The 17672-nt window shown below is 36.3% G+C and overlaps 8 protein-coding genes and 3 non-coding genes across 16 annotated transcripts; 6 read left to right on the forward strand and 5 right to left on the reverse strand.

Moving 5' to 3' along the window:
* Positions 1-1876: 1876 nt before the first annotated feature.
* Positions 1877-3720, forward strand: fmo-2 (Flavin-containing monooxygenase). Its single transcript, NM_069571.5, has 5 exons — positions 1877-1963; positions 2009-2100; positions 2146-2389; positions 2440-2754; positions 2800-3720. The coding sequence occupies exons 1-5, from the start codon at positions 1905-1907 to the stop codon at positions 3677-3679; spliced, it is 1590 nt and encodes a 529-aa protein (NP_501972.1). The 5' UTR covers positions 1877-1904; the 3' UTR covers positions 3680-3720.
* Positions 3721-3784: 64 nt separating this feature from the next.
* On the reverse strand, positions 3785-5211 carry K08C7.6 (GLPGLI family protein). The gene is made up of 6 exons (NM_069572.6): positions 5122-5211; positions 4937-5069; positions 4532-4635; positions 4260-4478; positions 4072-4212; positions 3785-4005 (listed from the first exon to the last, which is right to left on the reverse strand). Exons 1-6 carry the CDS (start codon positions 5194-5196, stop codon positions 3820-3822), a joined length of 858 nt encoding a protein of 285 aa, NP_501973.2. The 5' UTR covers positions 5197-5211; the 3' UTR covers positions 3785-3819.
* Positions 5212-5400: 189 nt separating this feature from the next.
* R102.1 (DUF4440 domain-containing protein) lies at positions 5401-6464 on the forward strand. Its single transcript, NM_069573.5, has 2 exons — positions 5401-5945; positions 6025-6464. Exons 1-2 carry the CDS (start codon positions 5942-5944, stop codon positions 6396-6398), a joined length of 378 nt encoding a protein of 125 aa, NP_501974.2. The 5' UTR covers positions 5401-5941; the 3' UTR covers positions 6399-6464.
* A 495-nt stretch (positions 6465-6959) lies between these two features.
* Positions 6960-7488, forward strand: R102.2 (DUF4440 domain-containing protein). Its single transcript, NM_069574.7, has 2 exons — positions 6960-7004; positions 7054-7488. The coding sequence occupies exons 1-2, from the start codon at positions 7001-7003 to the stop codon at positions 7425-7427; spliced, it is 378 nt and encodes a 125-aa protein (NP_501975.1). The 5' UTR covers positions 6960-7000; the 3' UTR covers positions 7428-7488.
* Positions 7489-8869: 1381 nt separating this feature from the next.
* Positions 8870-11139, forward strand: R102.3 (F-box domain-containing protein). The gene is made up of 4 exons (NM_069576.7): positions 8870-9365; positions 9488-10228; positions 10274-10854; positions 10909-11139. Exons 2-4 carry the CDS (start codon positions 9847-9849, stop codon positions 11020-11022), a joined length of 1077 nt encoding a protein of 358 aa, NP_501977.2. The 5' UTR covers positions 8870-9365; positions 9488-9846; the 3' UTR covers positions 11023-11139.
* On the reverse strand, positions 8915-9592 carry R102.8 (TransThyretin-Related family domain). Its single transcript, NM_069575.4, has 3 exons — positions 9382-9592; positions 9135-9338; positions 8915-9089 (listed from the first exon to the last, which is right to left on the reverse strand). The coding sequence occupies exons 1-3, from the start codon at positions 9546-9548 to the stop codon at positions 8969-8971; spliced, it is 492 nt and encodes a 163-aa protein (NP_501976.2). The 5' UTR covers positions 9549-9592; the 3' UTR covers positions 8915-8968.
* On the forward strand, positions 8993-9662 carry R102.15. Its single transcript, NR_056565.1, has 2 exons — positions 8993-9365; positions 9488-9662.
* Positions 11140-11332: 193 nt separating the features above from the next.
* R102.4 lies at positions 11333-14579 on the reverse strand (the record flags this gene model as incomplete). 5 transcript variants are annotated; one of them, NM_069577.6, is made up of 10 exons in its annotated part: positions 11345-11581; positions 11630-11704; positions 11754-12123; positions 12171-12259; positions 12475-12554; positions 12599-12762; positions 13073-13173; positions 13280-13342; positions 13388-13485; positions 14524-14579. In NM_069577.6, the coding sequence occupies 10 exons, from the start codon at positions 14564-14566 to the stop codon at positions 11438-11440; spliced, it is 1227 nt and encodes a 408-aa protein (NP_501978.3). The 5 variants fall into 5 exon arrangements, with proteins under 5 accessions (NP_001255502.1, NP_501978.3, NP_001370260.1 ...); NM_069578.8 differs by lacking the exon at positions 14524-14579 and adding an exon at positions 13669-13781 and having other exon boundaries at positions 11438-11581; NM_001268573.4 differs by lacking the exon at positions 14524-14579 and having other exon boundaries at positions 11333-11581; positions 12415-12554.
* On the forward strand, positions 12617-12637 carry 21ur-12981. The gene has a single exon (NR_056566.1).
* Positions 14580-14658: 79 nt separating the features above from the next.
* allo-1 (Allophagy receptor allo-1) lies at positions 14659-16425 on the reverse strand. Of its 2 annotated transcripts, none has more exons than NM_069579.6 (4): positions 16361-16425; positions 15829-16146; positions 15090-15772; positions 14659-14934 (listed from the first exon to the last, which is right to left on the reverse strand). In NM_069579.6, exons 1-4 carry the CDS (start codon positions 16419-16421, stop codon positions 14788-14790), a joined length of 1209 nt encoding a protein of 402 aa, NP_501980.2. In that variant the 5' UTR covers positions 16422-16425; the 3' UTR covers positions 14659-14787. The 2 variants fall into 2 exon arrangements, with proteins under 2 accessions (NP_501980.2, NP_501981.2); NM_069580.7 differs by having other exon boundaries at positions 14668-14927; positions 16361-16424.
* Positions 16426-17449: 1024 nt separating this feature from the next.
* 21ur-9078 lies at positions 17450-17470 on the reverse strand. The gene has a single exon (NR_056567.1).
* Between the last annotated feature and the right edge of the window lie 202 nt (positions 17471-17672).

Raw genomic sequence — 17672 nt, forward strand, 5'->3', positions numbered from 1 at the left:
AGCTAGAAGTGTGAGGTGTCTACGTACCCAGTGTCCTTGCGCAAAATAATCGATAGGCACACAAGGCGCCGGTGCACTGAAACCAACACAACAACACTGTAAGAATGAATACGGAGAGGAAGAAAGGAGACGGATGAGATGTGAGAGCAGAAAAGTATGAAAATAGTAGTGATGTTGTGTCAAGAAGGGAGGTGCTAGTTGCCATAGACACAGTGCTTCATCATCACGAACCCGTCTATTATCTGACTAATTTGGATGTGAAAGGTGTATGAAATTTGAGTAAATGAAGAGCTTAAATATTGGGGAAGAGAAGAAGTCAAGAGAAAGTACAACGACAATATGAGCGAGATGAGTTTTCAAGCTGTGAAGAGGGTGCAGAAGTAAGATATTGCATGTGTAAGACAGCTAGACAAATTCTAATTTGGCAGCTTTGCGAGATATGAAGGGGGTGAGAGTTTATGTGAGAAATAAAGGATGTTTTTAATATCAAATGTATATCATATACTTCTGAAGGAAAGAAAGACAAAGAACGATAGTTGAATTTAATAAAAGCGAATTTACTTTGAAGACATTTGGAATGCCAGGTCTAAAGATTTAGCTTTAAAAAAATTGAAATACCTTAGAATTAGTTTCTGTAGTTTCTCAGTTGAAAAAAAAACTGAATGGAACTAGATTTTCCGATTCTCAAAAAAAACCGAAGTTGTCATTTGAGCATTTGATTGTAAGCCAAGCAGATCCATTCTCCATTTCTGACCGCATCAGTTGCTGAAACTCTCTAAACATGTAACAGAAGAAAAATGTATAAAAGGAAACAATGAAACATTCTGAAGTGTGGACCACTTGATCTTTACGTAACGATTGAAAATGTTTTAGAACATTTTTTTTATCTGATAATTTACAGTTTTTGCTAGCTGATTATTTTCTACAAAGTATCGTTTCAGTGTGATTAATTTGTCCTTCAGGAACTTAAATTCAACTTTAGTATTTTCTTGAAGTTTTATTTTCTTGTTGTTGTACATTCCTCAAAATCCTCAAAATCTCAAAACTCTGTTTCGGTTTTTGTCGTATTCATTTGATTTCCAATTGTTCGATAATCAGTTCGATAATCACTATTTTTTCGTAAATAGATTGTTACACGAAAAATAGATTGTTACACGAAAAATAGATTGTTACACGAAAAATAGATTGTTACACGAAAAATAGATTGTTACACGAAAAATAGATTGTTACACGAAAAATAGATTGTTACACGAAAAATAGATTGTTACACGAAAAATAGATTGTTACACGAAAAATATATTGTTACACGAAAAATAGATTGTTACACGAAAAATATATTGTTACACGAAAAATAGATTGTTACACGAAAAATAGATTGTTACAAGAAAAATAGATTGTTACACGAAAAATATATTGTTACACGAAAAATAGATTGTTACACGAAAAATAGATTGTTACACGAAAAATAGATTGTTACACGAAAAATAGATTGTTACACGAAAAATAGATTGTTACACGAAAAATATATTGTTACCATAGTTCATTCAGATATCGGTTTACAACCCGTATTTTCTGTTTTGCCGTGAAAGTTCTGTACATCTTGAGCGATTTTTTGCAACAAAATGCTAAAAACTGTTCAATGATCGTACCCGATTGTACTCAAAACAATTGACGTGATCAGAGACGACCAAAAATTTAGACCAACACGTGTTCCACACTTGATATGGAGATCATTGAACAGTTTTCGCCTCGTGTAGGTCTCTGTAGTTTCATGGGTCAATATGATCAACCACATGGTGAAAACTTTGAGGAGCATTGAACAGTTTAAAGACACGCCCTGGTGAGTACAAAAGCGTAAACTCTAGGGGCAGTGTTCAAATCGTTTACTCGTGTTTGTTGTCAAAATGGGGAACAAGCGTGTTGCTGTCATAGGAGCTGGTGCTTCTGGATTACCGTCGATTCGGTTTGTAATTCTGATTTTTATTGAAATAATAGTGCTGGATTTCAGACATGGTCTTCTCTATGGCTTTGATGTCACTTGTTTTGAGGCGTCAGATGATATTGGAGGCTTATGGAGATACAAATCTCACGAAACGAATGGTGAGATTTTTTATTTTTTTCAGCATCATATTTTCATACATTCAGAGTCGTCAGTTATGAAAACTACCGTGATCAACACCTCGAAAGAAATGACGGCTTACTCTGACTTTACACCTCAAGAAAATCTAGCAAATTTCATGCATAACAATGAGATGCTCAACTACTTCAAATCTTATGCAGAGCATCACGGACTTATGAAGCATATCAAGCTCCGTCACAGAGTTTTAAATATTGAAAGATCCAAGAACTACGATAATGATGGAACATGGAAAGTCATTTATCAAACACCGTGAGTTGTTCAATTGAGCAACTATAAGTAACTAAACTGTTCAATTTAAGAGAAGAAAAAACGTTGGAAGAAATCTTTGATGGCGTTCTTGTCTGCTCTGGACACCACGCTATACCACATTGGCCAAAACCATTCCCTGGTCAGAATGAATTCAAAGGACGTATTGTTCATTCTCACGATTACAAGGATCACAAGGGTTATGAAGACAAGGTAGTTGTTGTCGTTGGAATTGGAAATAGTGGAATCGACGTGGCAGTTGAGCAATCAAGAATTGCCAAACAAGTCTACCTAGTCACTCGGCGTGGAACTTGGCTTATACCAAAGCTGGAGACACGAGGATTGCCATTTGACATTATAATGAACACGTAAGAGATTATTAACGGATTCTACATTAGCATGCACATTTTCAGGCGTTTCTTCTCACTCTACAAACTGTTTCCTCAAGCTATGCTTAACTCCCTTGTTGAATATCGTATCAATCAACGTATTGATCACGATTTGTACGGACTAAAGCCAGCTCATCGTGTGTTTTCTGCTCATCCATCTTTAAACGATGAACTTCCGAATCGAATCGCCAACGGTACAGTCAGAATCAAGCCAAACATCAAGAAATTCGATGGATACGCTATTCATTTTGAAGATGGAACTATTGTTCCTCATGTCGACGAGGTCGTGATGTCAACTGGATTCTCATTTGAATTTAATTTAATTGAACACGGAAAGTTGGTTCCAGTTAGTGAGAATGAGGTGGACCTTTTCAAATACATGTTCCCAGTGGCTACTTCCGATCATAATTCCTTGTGCATCATTGGTCTCATTCAACCATTTGGATCAATTATGCCAGTTTCCGAACAACAAGCTCGTGTATTCTTTGCCAACATGGTTTCTGGAAACAATTTAATTCCTAAAAAGTCACAGATGTCTGAGGATGTTTTGAATAAAAAAGAAGCAATGGCTCAGCAGTTCGTAAAATCCAGACGTCACACTATTCAAGTCGATTATATTCCATATATGGATGAACTCGCAGAGCTTATTGGATGTCAAGTCCCACTTCTTCGAACACTATTTACTGATCCAGTTCTTGGTCTTCGCCTCTTCTTTGGTCCAAACGCAGGGTATTGCTACAGATTGGCTGGGCCACACACTTGGAACGGTGCCAGAAATGCGATTTTGACTATTGATCAACGTGTCCGAATGGCAACTACAACCAAACCGGAGCCTACCAATTACACTGTTCCACTAGTGATCTCTTCTATTATACTTTTGCTTGTTATCTATTTTGTCATGTAAATATTCCATTTCAGTGTGTAAATAAAGTTAGATTCAGGAAATCGATATATGTAATACTTGTGATCCATAGTAAAATGTCATGCTTCTATTCTTTGCACTTTCACTCATTAACTTTCATTTATTCCGAAATTAAATTTATATCACAGAGAAGTAAACGTATAAATGAGACCTTCCGGCGTCTTATAAGTTGATGCGGTAAAACGACCATTCTCAATAGTAAGTTGAAGAGTTGTTCCATTTTTCTCGAAGTAAAGATTCTCTGATTGTTTTTCGTCGTAAAGATGGATTTCCCAATTTCGAACAATACGATCTCCCTCGAGCCACTCCTGGAACATAAAAAATGTTACTTTTATTTTATTTGCAAACAGGTGTAAAACAAAGAAAAAACTAACCTTTCCGAATTCTTTCAAACTATCCGAATCTATCTCATTTGTCCCCTCCATGTAAAGTTCTGGAGCAAAAAACTTCAAAAGTCGTTTCCCGTTTACTCCATTTTTGAACTCCGTTGGCTGTTTGATAATCAACTTTTGTGTCTGAAAAATTACTAAAAAATGCCTAGAAACAGATTTAAATAACCCACATTTTGCAATGCTTCGAAATCAAAGTTATCGTCATCCAATTTAGCTTTTCCACCAATTTCAATCTGATACTCATCTCTCCCCATATTCTTTGTGAATCCAGTTGGAATTGTGAATGGAGCACTCGGATGCTCAACGACCCACTTAATCTTTTTAGGTGTTTGAGTTGTAGATAAAATAATTGAAGAAAACTTGGGCTTCATCTGGCTGCATAAGTTTTCCTAGAAATCTCTTAATATTATAATAATAGGTTTAAAACGTTTTTAGCGCTTACAAAGGCAATTTCATCAATTGTATATCTGTTCAGAATATACTCAAACTGTTTTCCAAGATGCCTCGTGATTGAAGAAGATTCATACCGTCTTGTTGATGGATCTTCTGGAAAATATTGAAACTCACTAAAAATGTGTTGCGATACAAGATTTAGTTTAAAGCCACCAGGTCTGTTTTTTTTTAATTTTTAGAATAAAATCGACTTAAAACGGAAAGGATAAATCTTAATTAAAGCGATGAGTCTTGTCGCATAAAATACTTTTTTGAGTGTGCTCTTTCAATTCAAAATTTGAGTTACTTTCTAAGTTTTCTGATTTTGTTCTCAGTTGTTTTTTTTAAGTTTCCAACTTTTTGGTATAATGTTTGGAAAGCTTAATAAATACACAGACAAATGTGAAATACTCACGCTCAAAAAACGGCTTCACCAACTTATAAATCTCTTCTTCTCTTAAATTTGCAGATCTATTCATATAAATATAACTTTCCCATTGCCTAGATCCATCGATAATCACTTTGAAGATTCCATACTCTTCAGGCCTCTGAAAAAATGTAATTGTAGTTTATTGAAAACTTTATGTTAATATGTATTACCCTAAAATACTGAATATGGATCGAATTTTCTGCAACAACTGTTGCACAAAACAAAAGGAATGTTAGGATAATCATATCAATCGAATCCGGAAAAATGAAATAATTCAGATCATCAAATAGATATCCGGCATGATGGCCACAACATGAAGAAAATCTCGATATCTCGGCGTCTCTGCAACTTCTGTGATGTATCCGTCAGTTCATTTTCTGCATCGAGAACAATTGTCGAATTGGAAAAGAGTGTGCATCTCGGGCAAGCACATGTTCCAGCTATACACATGCGATTGATCGATGCCCGAAAAATTGGAAAATTATTAAGAAAAAACGGCATGGCTAAAATATGCTTGAATATGCATAATTAACGTCACATTCATATATTCTTCGATTCATGTTTTTTCTTAATTAAATTTTAGAGTAACACCTGGTTTTCACGCTTTTGGGATTCCGGTATTCTTTTGATCTTTGGATTAATCTTTTAGATTCACAAGTTTGATCTATCGAAAAATGTAATGAATTTCCGGGAACTCCAAAAAGCACAAAAGTGTGTCCTTTTTCCGATTCAGAACCCCAATATTATAATTTTACATTACGAAAATCACATATTTTGTGACTAAGAGTCCATTCTATATTCCTTATATTCTCGAGATCACGCTTTTATGAAACATGATCGTCTGGTTTCCCATCTGTGGTTTGTGCCACGTTGCTTAGAACCAATTGTGCCATGACAACTGGAGCAGTATAAAAGAATAATGGCAAAAGTGGAAAATTCAGAAGCTCCATATTTTGACAAACGTCTTTATCTTCTACATCCAAACCAACAATGAGTAAGTTTTTCTTTGTTTTTTTCTGAATTTCCTTAGAATGTTTCCGTGCTTATGTACATTGAAAATTTTGACATTTCAGCCAAAGCTGAGTTCCAAAAAATCCACGATGAGATGAAGGCATTGAAAGCCGCCGGAAAGCAAGACGAGTTTGCTAAGAAGTTTGTTACCAAAGATGCCATCTTCATGGGTCCACTCCACGAGCCAGCCAATGTGAATGAAGCTGCCAAGTTTGCAAAAAGCGAGATGATGGCTGCCGTCTCAAAGGGAGAGTTCAATATCACTATTGACGAGATCACTCCAATCGGGGACGTCGTCATCGAGCGTTGCACCATCCACGCCAAGGTTGCAAGCGGGGACAAGACTGGATGGTCCCTCTGTGTCTGGGTCAAGGATGGAGGAGCATGGAAGATCCGTAACTCGTGCACCACGTTCAAGGTTGTCCCATCGGCATAAATTATCAAATTTTATTTGATTTGCTTTATTTCAACAGTTGTGAAATAAACCCATGTTAATTCAAAAGTCCACTTGATTTTTTTATTATTTTGTTTTGAAAATTCAGGAGATTTTGCACCGATTTTAAAAATTTAGCTATAAAAATTTTGATAAGTTATTAGTTCAGTATCAAGCATATATTATCCTCTTTGAACAAGTTTACTGGGAGTTTCGCGAGGATCTTCCTAGAGTCTAGAAATAATTTTTGTAAAGTTGAAAGTTCAAAAACCACTATATATAATGTTTTCAAGAGCCTAGTTTTTCATGGCACTTCCTTTGGGAAACTTCTTCTTCTGGTTCAGAAGCTCAAGTCACATAAACTACAAATGATACACTCTCCCTTGTGTGCTCAAAAGTTCAACTTCAAGCCCTATATTCTCATGGTCACATTTTTCGAAAACTTGATCAGTCGGCTTCTTCACTATGGTTTCTGCTCGTTGCTAAGCTTCAATTAAAACCATGGCAACGAGAGGAGTATAAAAGAACGGCTGAATGTATTGAAAACTTCAGTAGCTGCAAACAGGAGACCTTTGTCTTCACATCTACTGCTCTCCCAACTAGCCATGTGTAAGTTAAAGAATTAGTTTTGAAACTTTATCAAATGTTTCTCTTTCAGCAAAGGCCGAGTTCCAAAAGTTCCACGATGAGATGAAGGCATTGAAGAACGCCGGAAAGCACGATGAGTTCGCCAAGAAGTTCGCTGCCAAGGATGCCGTCTTCATCGGACCACTCCACGATCCATGCACCGCTGATGAGGCCGCCAAGTTGGCTCAAAGTGACAAGATGGCTGCTCTCGTCAAGGCCGATTTTGACGTCAAGATTGACGAAGTCACTCAAATCGGAGATGTCGTCGTCGAGCGCTGCTCCATCAGCGCCAAGTTGCCAACTGGCGACAAGAACGGATGGTCACTCACCGTCTGGGTCAAGGAAGGAGGAGCATGGAAGATCCGTAACTCGTGCATCACCTTCAAGGCTCCAATCCCACAATAAATCATGTATTCATTGATTTTATTTATTTCTACAGTTGTGAAATAAAAACCGTGTTAATCTGAAATTTGTTGTGTTAATTGTAGTGGCTTCAGAATGATAACCAGTTTTCAGAAAAAAGAACAAAAGTTGGATATAATTTAGGCTGCTTTAACTCAATGTTCTTTCAGGCCTTAACGTCTACTAGAAATCATAGTTGAAAAGTTCTAGAAACCAACAAATTTGCTCCAAAATATGGGAAAAAAATCTAACACGCTAATTTCTGTTTACGGTCTCAAAATAAATGTCGTTTTCCTTTTCTACAAGTTGGACTAAAAATATATAATTGTGGCTTTCAGAAAAAAATTAATTTATGTTTTCAACAATTTCAGTAATAAACACCTGGAAGTAGCTCAACAACATTTTCAGCTGGCTTTTCAAATATAATTCCCAGGCTTCCAGATGAAATAGATTCTAAATTTCAGAGCACAATTATGTATCCAATTAACAGCGGAAAATTGAATTTGAACCGGCTTTTGATAAGTCAGGCACTACTTTCGCGATAGGATGAATCAAGCAACTTCAACATGACCGCACTTCTACAACAAGAAAGGAAACTCTATAACGTAAGAGTTCTATGATCAAAGGTTACAATGAACTTCCAATAAACCCGTGGAATAACCTTTGCGACCATTGCGTGGAAGGTCATATCAGATGTCTATATAAGGAGGAGATTGTGGAAGAAACACCAGTTCAGATTTAACTCAAATGAACTCTCTTTGCTTTGGAGATCGTCTGATGTTGTGTCAATAAAGTTTTTTATTAATAATGATGTGTAAGAGCGATGCCACTGAACCGCATTCGCGACAACTACATATGCTATATATCAGATTTTGGAGCCACTCGAGAAAAGTAATCAAGCTGCATTGCGCTCTTTGTCAAAATTTCAGAAATATTTCTTACTGCTGAAATGTGCATTTAATGTTACACTTTTTCGTAAAATTCGTTTAAAAAGTCTATAACCTAGGGATTGAAGTACAAGTTTTATGTAGTTGTACTTTGCCCGTGTTGATGTTGATCACAAATATCTTACTCACGCGATATGCTTCCAAGAAATATGTGATTTCTGAAAAAAAGAAGCATGAAACCATGGTTTCATGCTTCTTTTTTAGTGGTTAACCACTATAAACACATTCATTCGCACGAAGAAACAAAAATATGTTTTGCAAGTTTTGTTCGAAGAGGCAGAAACCACATGAATATTGGGTTTGCAACTTTCGGTTAGAACAAGGCAGATACATCTTCCAACGTAGATACCTCCCTCGTGCTTGCTTGCTTACATGCCTACCGAATAAACTTTAGTTCTCGGTGGGCGGAACAAGCTGGCATTTGTATGCTTACGTGAACATGAAAACAGATAGAGGGGAAACCGGAAAAATTGGAGAACCATGCAGTCACAGTGTCTTTCACAATTAGCACTTGCTAGTATTTTTCACCGTATACTTTGAAAGATTTTCCAAAAATTTTACTTCAGGTTTATATTAAAATTAACCACAGAAAGTTTATTACATGAGAGAAAAATCTGGGAACGAAGTGAAGTTTCCTCCAACAACCAATGCATCGGCTTGAATATTTTTCTCTCCTTGAGCTCCGGAAATGTCTTGAATAATACGATAATGGCAAGAACTGAAAGAATTAATTTTAATTATTACCTCAACATCGGGAACTTACTTCTCAGTCTTACATAACGTATTAACAGTTAAGACGAGTTCAACTTGTTGCGCCTTTTTGTGACAATCATGAGTTATATATGCAACTGGTTTATGTCCATCAGAAAAGGATTCGTCACCATCCATGGCTCCTTCCATTCTAAAGCTGAAGTTTCCCGGTTTTGGGTGGTAAAATTGTGGACGAGTGATCTGTTCCATTCCGGGCCTGAAACACCATGGTTTTCTAAGAAAGGTATGTTGAAACTTACATAGTATCATCTTCCCACCACTCAATGAGCAAATTGTACGTATCACGAGTTTTGTCATTGCAATAGACCGTAATGTCAAAAACGAAAGGATCCCATTTTGTTTTAGGAAATCCTGGAAACGCCGTTACATATGCCACTGTAATAAACAGGATGAGAAGTATACGCATCGTGAGCAAAACGTGGATGTAAAGACGATAAGTAGAAGGGTTGAAGAAATTATTGGATTCTGGTAAAACATAGGTGCTTTCACGTTTTTTGTCATCACTGAAGGTCAATTGATATTTTTTAATCCAAACTTGTATCATGTATTATGTATCAAATTTTAAGAAAAACCTAACCATTAAAAAATTATAAATAATTGTGCGTGAACTTGGAAAATGGATGTTTTTCGTTCTCCACACGTTCCCAACGAAATATTGTCCATAATCCTTATTACTTCTGTTTTGCTCAAGAATTGAGATAAGTATGGAAACCCCGATGCATGATGAAGAAGAATCGGATAGTCTCAATACTTCACATTTGTCGGACGTAGAGCTCGATGATCTTGTCACTACGAAGTTTGTTGAAGAATTCAAAAACTTGAAAATCGCGGACGATAGCTTGGAAGTTGTTCGGGATGTTGGATCACCACTCAATCAGGCATTGAGTCCAATTGAACGCCGAAATAGTGATGAATTCTTATTGGAAGATCATCCAAGTCTTGTCAGACCAATCAAAGATATTTTTCAAAGGGATGAAGCTATGCTTTTAAAGAATCGAATTTTGGATGCTTCTGATGAGATTTTGAAGACAAATTTTATGTGGAACATGTTTGAAAGATCGAAAAAATGGAGAAACACTAGTCATTGTGAGATTTTTATGTTATTTTTTTTCTAAATATTTTTATTTTCAGCGTCTGAAGTTTCTCTCCTAGATTCTCTATTTCAAATGGTTGATAGACGTCCTGTGCTTCTTCATATTTCCTGCAGTCGCCTTACGGAAAACGACATTTCTTGCATGATCAGAAAATCTTTGTTAGATGTTGCTGCTCAACCAAGACAGAAAACCGTATTTCGAGTTACCATTAAAACCGAAATGCCACTAAAACAGTTTCTTGGACAACTGGCGATGCTTTTAAGCACATCGCCCACAATTAAATTCGAGTGTGCTCCTGTGACTGCTTTGATGAAGAATCTCGATGGTTCCATGCGAAAGTTTTATACTGCAGAAGTTGAAAATTTTGCTGAAGCAGAACTTGGTTTATTGTCGATGTCCCATCTCTCCCCAATGAATGCATCTGCTCGTTTCAAATTCACAATGAATGAGAAACCATTTGTCACAGTTAATGTTGGATATCATAGTAACATTGACCAATGCAGACGCCAAAAGACGATTGTGATTGAGCAAACGGTCGACGGAACAGTTCCTGCGAGACGTGTGACTTTTGGATTTCCATTAGTATCCAGAGTTGAAGAGTATGAACTTGATGAAGGAGTATGTCTTGTGATATCATTTTGTGTATTTTTAATTTATTTATTACTGTTTCAGCTCCCATTCATTCCTCTTCGGAACTCTACAAAAGTATTCGATCTTTCGCAACATTTTGGAAACGTGCAGGCTTTGCCAAAAGTTCTGGACTTGAAGAACATTGTCTTCAAATAATTATCAAGTATTAAACATCGTTTTTTGTGTAAAATATGATAGAAATGTTCTCTTTTTCGTTTCATGATTGGAGTTCTACTGTTTTTTTCTCAGTATTTGAATGAATAAAAGTATTTTCTTTTGGGATGTTAAAAGGAACGTCCTCCTTCCATTTTTGAGAGCTAATTCCGACGTCCACTTTATCAGAAATTAGAGCTCCAACTTTGAATCTTATTGTCAATAATATGAGGGTGTACAATTGATTTTCGATGTCAGATTTCATTTTCCAATCACGAGCGCTTTGATATGAAAATCAGAGGAATGTAACATCCCTGATTGCTCTTTTTAGCAAAGATAATTTATTACGAATTGCGTAAAGAGAATATCAGCAAATGACTGAGCCAGGTTCATTGGTACATAAATATTCAAAGAAAAATCACAATTGTTTCAAAAACTTCTTGTAGACTTCGACGATAGTTTCCAAATTCTCATCGCTCACATTCCAGTTGAGAACCATTCGAATACGTCTTGCGTCAAAAGTCATTGCCAGAATATCGTGTTTTTGGAAGAAATCAGTGAGCTGAAAGTTTGAAAGTTTATTTTGTAAAGGAAGCCGGAAAATTCTGACCTGTTGAACTGTAACTCCATTTTGGCAATGAACAAGAACCATGTTGGTGATGTCTTTTTCCGCAGCAAAGACCTTCTGAAATTGCTTATTTGAGACATTTCACATAACATCATTTAGCACAAACCGTTCTAAATTCTTCTGGAGTAGCGTCATTAATCATTCTTGCCAATGTTTTAGCTCTTTCATGATCAGCTCGAATTGTTGCATCGGCATGATCAAGAGCAATATGTGCAGCAGCAGCGAGAATTCCACTTTGTCTCCATCCTCCACCCAAAGCCTTACGACTGTGTCTAGCACGATCAATGAAATCTTTCGGTCCTACAACAATTGATCCAACTGGAGCACCGAGTCCTTTGGAGAAACACATTTGGACAGTGTCGGCGAACGAGGCGATTTTGCTGACGGAACAGTTGGAGGCAACTGCTGCATTATAGATCCGAGCTCCATCCATATGAACTTTGAGATCACGACGTTCAGCAAGCTGCTTTACAGATCTATAAATATTTTAATATATTTTAGGGAACATGACATATTTTCTTACCTCATCCACTCAATTGGAAGCGCTTTTCCTCCAGTATAATTATGGGTGTTCTCGATGCAAATCAGCTTTGAAGCTGGCATGTGACAATCCTAAATTTGATCAGTTTTATTCAGAAAATCTAAAAGAGGAATCTTCAGCTTGATCACTCAGCTTCAGAATTCCTCACTTACTTCCGAATTTTTCAGTTCAGTCTCTTTCACACCACATCAATATATCAAATAAATTAAAAGAATCTAAATCTCACGGGTATACTCGTCACTTCCAAGTCATCACAACTCTCATCTTTAATTTGAACATAACCTCCCTTGACACGGATCGCCTGTTCGATGTCATTCAAATCCATCGTTCCATCGGGCTTCACCTCCAATGTCGTGGCAGAGATCCCTGAAAATTGAATATTATGTTTTAAATTCATTTTATATTCTTACCAGCAAATTGAGCATAATTTCCCTGTTCCCAACGATGAATATGATTGTACCGTCCGACGATTATCTCCTCGCCACGTTGACAATGTGCCATGATTGCCAAAAGATTTCCCATTGTTCCACTGGTAACAAACAGTCCAGCTTCTTTTCCAAATAACTCGGCACATCTGGAAAAAAAATTAATACTTAGAGTAAGTAGAGTTAAACATTTTAGAATCCTCAAAATTTTTAAATATTTTTCAATTTACAGTCAAAGAGTGGTGAAAGCTCAGTTGTCCTAATTTTGGAATTTGACCAAAAAAATGTTTTTTTTTTCTTGGAGTTTCATGGTTCATTTTCGTTTTAATTGTTGTAAAAAATTGGCAATATTCCAAAACTTTGTCTGAAACATTCGAAAAACTTAAAAATGCTCGGGGTGTTTTATTATAATATTCGATTATTTCGGACTATAATAAATGTATTTAGACTAAATCCCACCTTTGCTCAAGTCTATTAGTTGTTGTATCTTCTCCATAGACATCATCACCAACAATAGCTTCTGCCATTGCTCTTCTCATTTCAACCGATGGAACGGTGACCTGAATTAATTGAAAATCTAGATTTTCTAGAATCTAGATGCAATGGGAATCTTACAGCAGTCAAAAAATAGCTATAGTTAATTTAAAAAAATGCAAAAAGTCTTACCGTATCCGATCTCAAGTCGATTGAAGTATGAGTTTTATTGGACTTTTGAGTATATGCAGATGGCTGAAAACATTACAATTAAAAATTTTTATTTAAAAAGTTTGATACCGTATCAAGAAGATCTGTGGAAGCAGATATTCCATTTCCATTTGAATTTCCATTAACTTTAGTCATTGCTCCTCTAATTGAAAAGTTTCGAATGCAAACTGAAATTATTTCTTACAATTCGATTTTTTAATCAATTTCTCGAATGAAATATACAACTTCTTTCTTAAGTAATAGAAAAAAAATAATGATATAGAAGTTATCAATATGTTTTTGAAGGTTTAGATGATATTTGGAGAAAGGAAGTACGTAGAAAAGCGGAGGACTATATACAAAATGCTAACTTTTGATCTTGGTTTGCAAGTTGAGTGCTGTTAATACAGTGAAGTGTCTAGATATCATCAGTAGGCAGAAATCATGACAATCGTTTCAATAGTGTCGATGAAATTATGTAATTGAAATACCGATATGAAAATGAGAGCATGATAACACAGATCAAACATTGTAATTGTAGTCAAGGGTGTCAGTGTCCCGTAACAATGACAAAAACGGGACAGCGGGAATTCTCGTTCCCGTGAAAATTTTAAAAACGGGACAATGGGAATTCCCGTTCCCGTGGAAACACCCCAAAATCGGGACAACGGGACAAACGGGACACGGGAATTGACAACCTTGATTGTAGTTTTTATTATTTTTAACCTTGATCATTTGTAAAAACTTCCATATTAGCCAGACGCAAAATTTCGCAATTTTCGCGCTAAAAACATTTCCCGGTCTCGACGCGAAAAAGTTTTGTAAACTAAAAAATTGTGCGCGCCTTTAAAGAGTACTGTATTTATAAAACTTTTGTTGGTGCGAAAATTTCTCCGAATTGTTTCGTTCAAAATGCATTTATTTATTTGAAAAAAAAACTAAAACTAAACAATTAACAATACATACAATATAACAAGTCGCAATAACAACTCTGAAAAATCGATTAAAATTAAAAAATTCCACAGCATCGGAAGTTTGAAATTACAGTACACTTTAAAGGTGCACCCCCGTTTGCTTTTAACAAAAAAATGTCGTGTCGATACAGAGTACCGTATTTTTGGCGCAAAAATAGATCGATTATCTCTCAGTTAAATTTCATTATGAATTTTCTCGAATCGTTAGATCTTGAATATATGTACGTTTGTATCGTTATTGTTTTCACTCACCATTTCCTAATACTATAACCCGTCGTGTGAGCAAAGAGTACATCTTTTACAAAAACCTGCAATTATTAAATTATTTTTTTCATTTCAATTTACCAATAAACTACCGACTAAATTCGAGTAATTGCTGAGAAATGATTAGAATTTTTTCTACATCATAATTTTTATTGACACGGGTTTTGCAAGATAATATACAAAATAGAACAAATCATGAAAACAAGAATTTAAAAGTATTGAATGTACACAATGTGGCGTGATAAATGAGAATTATTGGTGGGAGATAAAATGAACAATTTGACGGCTTAGCTCGAGAAGTCTTCCAGCACTCCAAGTTGACGACATTTCTGCTTCAGACTGTTGATCACCTGCTCGTTCGAAGCGAGCATGCGGGTGCTCTCCTGTTGGTCCTGCAAGCTGGTATTTTTTGCAAAAAATTGTTAAATGAAATCTTATGTTTGTCGTTGAAAAACAACGTTGTTTTAGCACTAAATTAAAAATTTAAGATAGCAATGACCGCTTGAACGGTTTCTATGGTTAACTAATTTAAAAAAAAGTTATCAAAACCGCACCTCATGCAGAGCACTAACTATCTCATCCTTGTTGCTCGACTCTTCTACAGATTTCTTCAGTGCTTCTTTAGTTTCCTCCAATTCTTTTCTCAGAGTGATAAGCTCATGTTCCAGATTCAATGAATATGTGGTTCTTTCCGCCAACTGCGATGCAACAAAAGAGGCTGGTGGATCAAAGACAGAGCCTCCTCTTGCATGTTTCAACTGATCCTCCGCCAGCTTGCGACGCTCAGATTCTTCGAGCCGGCGAGCAACCTCTTCATCAACCAGATTTCTCAATTTCGAGTTCTCCTCCAAAAGTCTATCAATAGTAGTCTTCGAGTCACTGTACTGAGCGTTGCTGTTTTTCTCGGCTCCCTGCTTCCACAGCTCGGCCACCTGTTGGCTCTGAGCCAATTGCACTTTGAGCTGCTCGATAGCCGAGTCTTTCTCCTGGATAACTTTCTCTACGCTAGCAGCTGATTCTTGCATCTTCAATTCGAACTCGTTCTTCATAACTTCCATTTTCTCAGATAGTTTCTTGTTTTCTTCAATTTCATGGTTTGAATTTGATTTCAGAAGAGTGGATTCAGACATTTTTGCAGCTTGAAGTTGAGATTTCAGCTCGCTCACAAGAAGAAGTGATGTTCTCAAAGCGATTTCTGTTGATTCAACGTCCGCCACGTTCACAAGAGAGGAATTATCTGGAATTTACTTGGTCAAATAAATAATTTATGATAAGTTTTGGTTTAAAACTAACTGGAACATTCAGACTCGGACACAATAGACATATTCTGAAGAGTGAATTCAGGAGATTGACTCGAATTGACAAGAGACGCGAGAGGAGTTGACATTGGAGTACGATCTTCCTTCAAAGTTTCGGTAAGGAGCGGTGTTTCAACGATTGATGCTTCAGGTGTACGATCTGGATCTTCGTCTTTCAACGACTCCGGGGCCTTCGATCCGACAGGAGATGGAGCGCGCTGTGATTGAAGTGTATTCGGCATCTGGATTGAAATTGGCTCGATTCGGATACTCTGCTGAATACTCCATTGATCCTCACGATCTTCTGTTTCAGCTGGAATTTTTTTTTGAATTTTTAAAAATCCTCGATTGTGAAATAACAAATAAATCGATTTCAGAAAGTTGACCCATAATTTCAAAAAATGCGAAGAAATTTCGAAATCATGATGCAAACAATTTATTTCTAGACAAAAGTTATATTTTCTCATTGGGTTAGCTTGGGAGCTTGAATTTTTAGGTCCTTTTTTTAAAATAAAATAAAAACTTACGGTCAAAAGTCTCGATTATCTCGAATTCGTCATTCGAGAGGGAGTCAAGCGGATCGTTCATTCTCTGAAAAATATTACTTAGTGAGTGATAATAACAAAATCTCGAGTTGAAAAATGAGAAAAATATATGAGAAGAGTGAGGTCGTATGATCGAGAATGCAAACACTAAGCACTGGTTACTGCTAGCAATATATAAAGGAGAGTAAAATCATTGAGAGAGTTAGAGTGTGATTTCGAAACATTCTAGGTCGTCTGTCTTCTACGTCTCAGTGTAAAAACGACTCGAGGAATCATGTGTTTGCCAGAGAATGAATCAGCAGCTCTTGGAGACGCAGGCATAAAATGTTCGAATTGGAAAACAGCTGATGCGGGTCGCAGTGACCAGTGGGAAATGTCGTTTTTGAAGGTCGTTAGGAATTTTTTGATATTTTCCAGAGTCGACTTGTTAAGAAAAAACTATATTGCTAATAGATGGATAGGAATGCAATTAAAATTGTTGGGAAATCATGCGTTCAGAAGAAGCGAAGAAATTATAACATTTTCCAACAAATTTTCAGATTTGTGTCGGCGTTTCGTTAAAAATTCAATTTTCATTTCTACAATTGTAAATTCTGTCAATCAATTTGACTTGAAAAAACGAAAAAATGAAGCAAAAATAAGGAATAGGAAGAAATGCAGCCTGTAACACAAAAAATGGCGAAATGAGCGCTCTCGTCTGGTTGTTTTGAGGAAGACGAGACACTGGAGGAATTGAAGAGACGCAGGCAGGCAGACAAAATTCGTTTTTCGCGGTTTTTCAAATTTGACCGTTTTCGGTGCGTTTTTCTCCATTAATATCAATAATTGGTTAGGAATTTTTATTTTTTTTTTTTAAATATAGCTTTAAAAAAAAGATTTCTGAAATTCTAAATACCCTTTTCCAATCGATTCCGAAAAATGAAGAATTTATTGTAGCTGAGATTTTAAAGGGTACACTAAATATTGATGACTAATGTCGCAGTTTTCTGAAACTTCAATGCGGATTGAAATTCGTCACGAGAAAATATTTATTATGATTCCCGGTAAATTGGAAAAAAAAAACATAAACTTTGTCTTGAGGCGAGATCCAAATCTCGGTGCGTCTTTAGGTACGCATTTTTTAAACTTGTGAAACACTGTGCAAAATATTGAAATAGACCACCATTAACTACATATACAGCTGCATTCCTCTTTGAAAGCGCAAGCCCCAGTTCAACATTTTATTTGTCGTTTCAGGACCTCAGAATCCACAAGGCTCATATTTTACAGAACACTCGTTATAAGCATTTTATTT

Source organism: Caenorhabditis elegans, chromosome IV (genome assembly GCF_000002985.6).
Source record: "Caenorhabditis elegans chromosome IV".
NCBI lineage: Eukaryota > Metazoa > Nematoda > Chromadorea > Rhabditida > Rhabditidae > Caenorhabditis > Caenorhabditis elegans.

Bases quoted from the DNA above. Each gene is read 5' to 3' on its own strand.
- fmo-2 (NM_069571.5), top strand. From the start codon at position 1,905: ATGGGGAACAAGCGTGTTGCTGTCATAGGAGCTGGTGCTTCTGGATTA. The intron at 1,964-2,008 runs GTTTGTAATTCT...GCTGGATTTCAG, and splicing joins TCTGGATTACCGTCGATTCG to ACATGGTCTTCTCTATGGCT. The intron at 2,755-2,799 runs GTAAGAGATTAT...GCACATTTTCAG, and splicing joins TTTGACATTATAATGAACAC to GCGTTTCTTCTCACTCTACA.
- K08C7.6 (NM_069572.6), bottom strand. From the start codon at position 5,196: ATGATTATCCTAACATTCCTTTTGTTTTGTGCAACAGTTGTTGCAGAA. The intron at 5,070-5,121 runs GTAATACATATT...ACATTTTTTCAG, and splicing joins TCCATATTCAGTATTTTAGG to AGGCCTGAAGAGTATGGAAT. The intron at 4,006-4,071 runs GTTAGTTTTTTC...TTTATGTTCCAG, and splicing joins GTTTGAAAGAATTCGGAAAG to GAGTGGCTCGAGGGAGATCG.
- R102.8 (NM_069575.4), bottom strand. From the start codon at position 9,548: ATGCGTATACTTCTCATCCTGTTTATTACAGTGGCATATGTAACGGCG. The intron at 9,339-9,381 runs GTAAGTTTCAAC...ATGGTGTTTCAG, and splicing joins TGGTGGGAAGATGATACTAT to GCCCGGAATGGAACAGATCA. The intron at 9,090-9,134 runs GTAAGTTCCCGA...TAATTCTTTCAG, and splicing joins ACGTTATGTAAGACTGAGAA to TTCTTGCCATTATCGTATTA.
- R102.3 (NM_069576.7), top strand. From the start codon at position 9,847: ATGGAAACCCCGATGCATGATGAAGAAGAATCGGATAGTCTCAATACT. The intron at 10,229-10,273 runs GTGAGATTTTTA...TTTTATTTTCAG, and splicing joins ATGGAGAAACACTAGTCATT to CGTCTGAAGTTTCTCTCCTA. The intron at 10,855-10,908 runs GTATGTCTTGTG...TTACTGTTTCAG, and splicing joins AGTATGAACTTGATGAAGGA to CTCCCATTCATTCCTCTTCG.
- allo-1 (NM_069579.6), bottom strand. From the start codon at position 16,421: ATGAACGATCCGCTTGACTCCCTCTCGAATGACGAATTCGAGATAATC. The intron at 16,147-16,360 runs GTAAGTTTTTAT...AAAAAATTCCAG, and splicing joins GATAATCGAGACTTTTGACC to CTGAAACAGAAGATCGTGAG. The intron at 14,935-15,089 runs GTGCGGTTTTGA...AAAAAATACCAG, and splicing joins TAGTTAGTGCTCTGCATGAG to CTTGCAGGACCAACAGGAGA.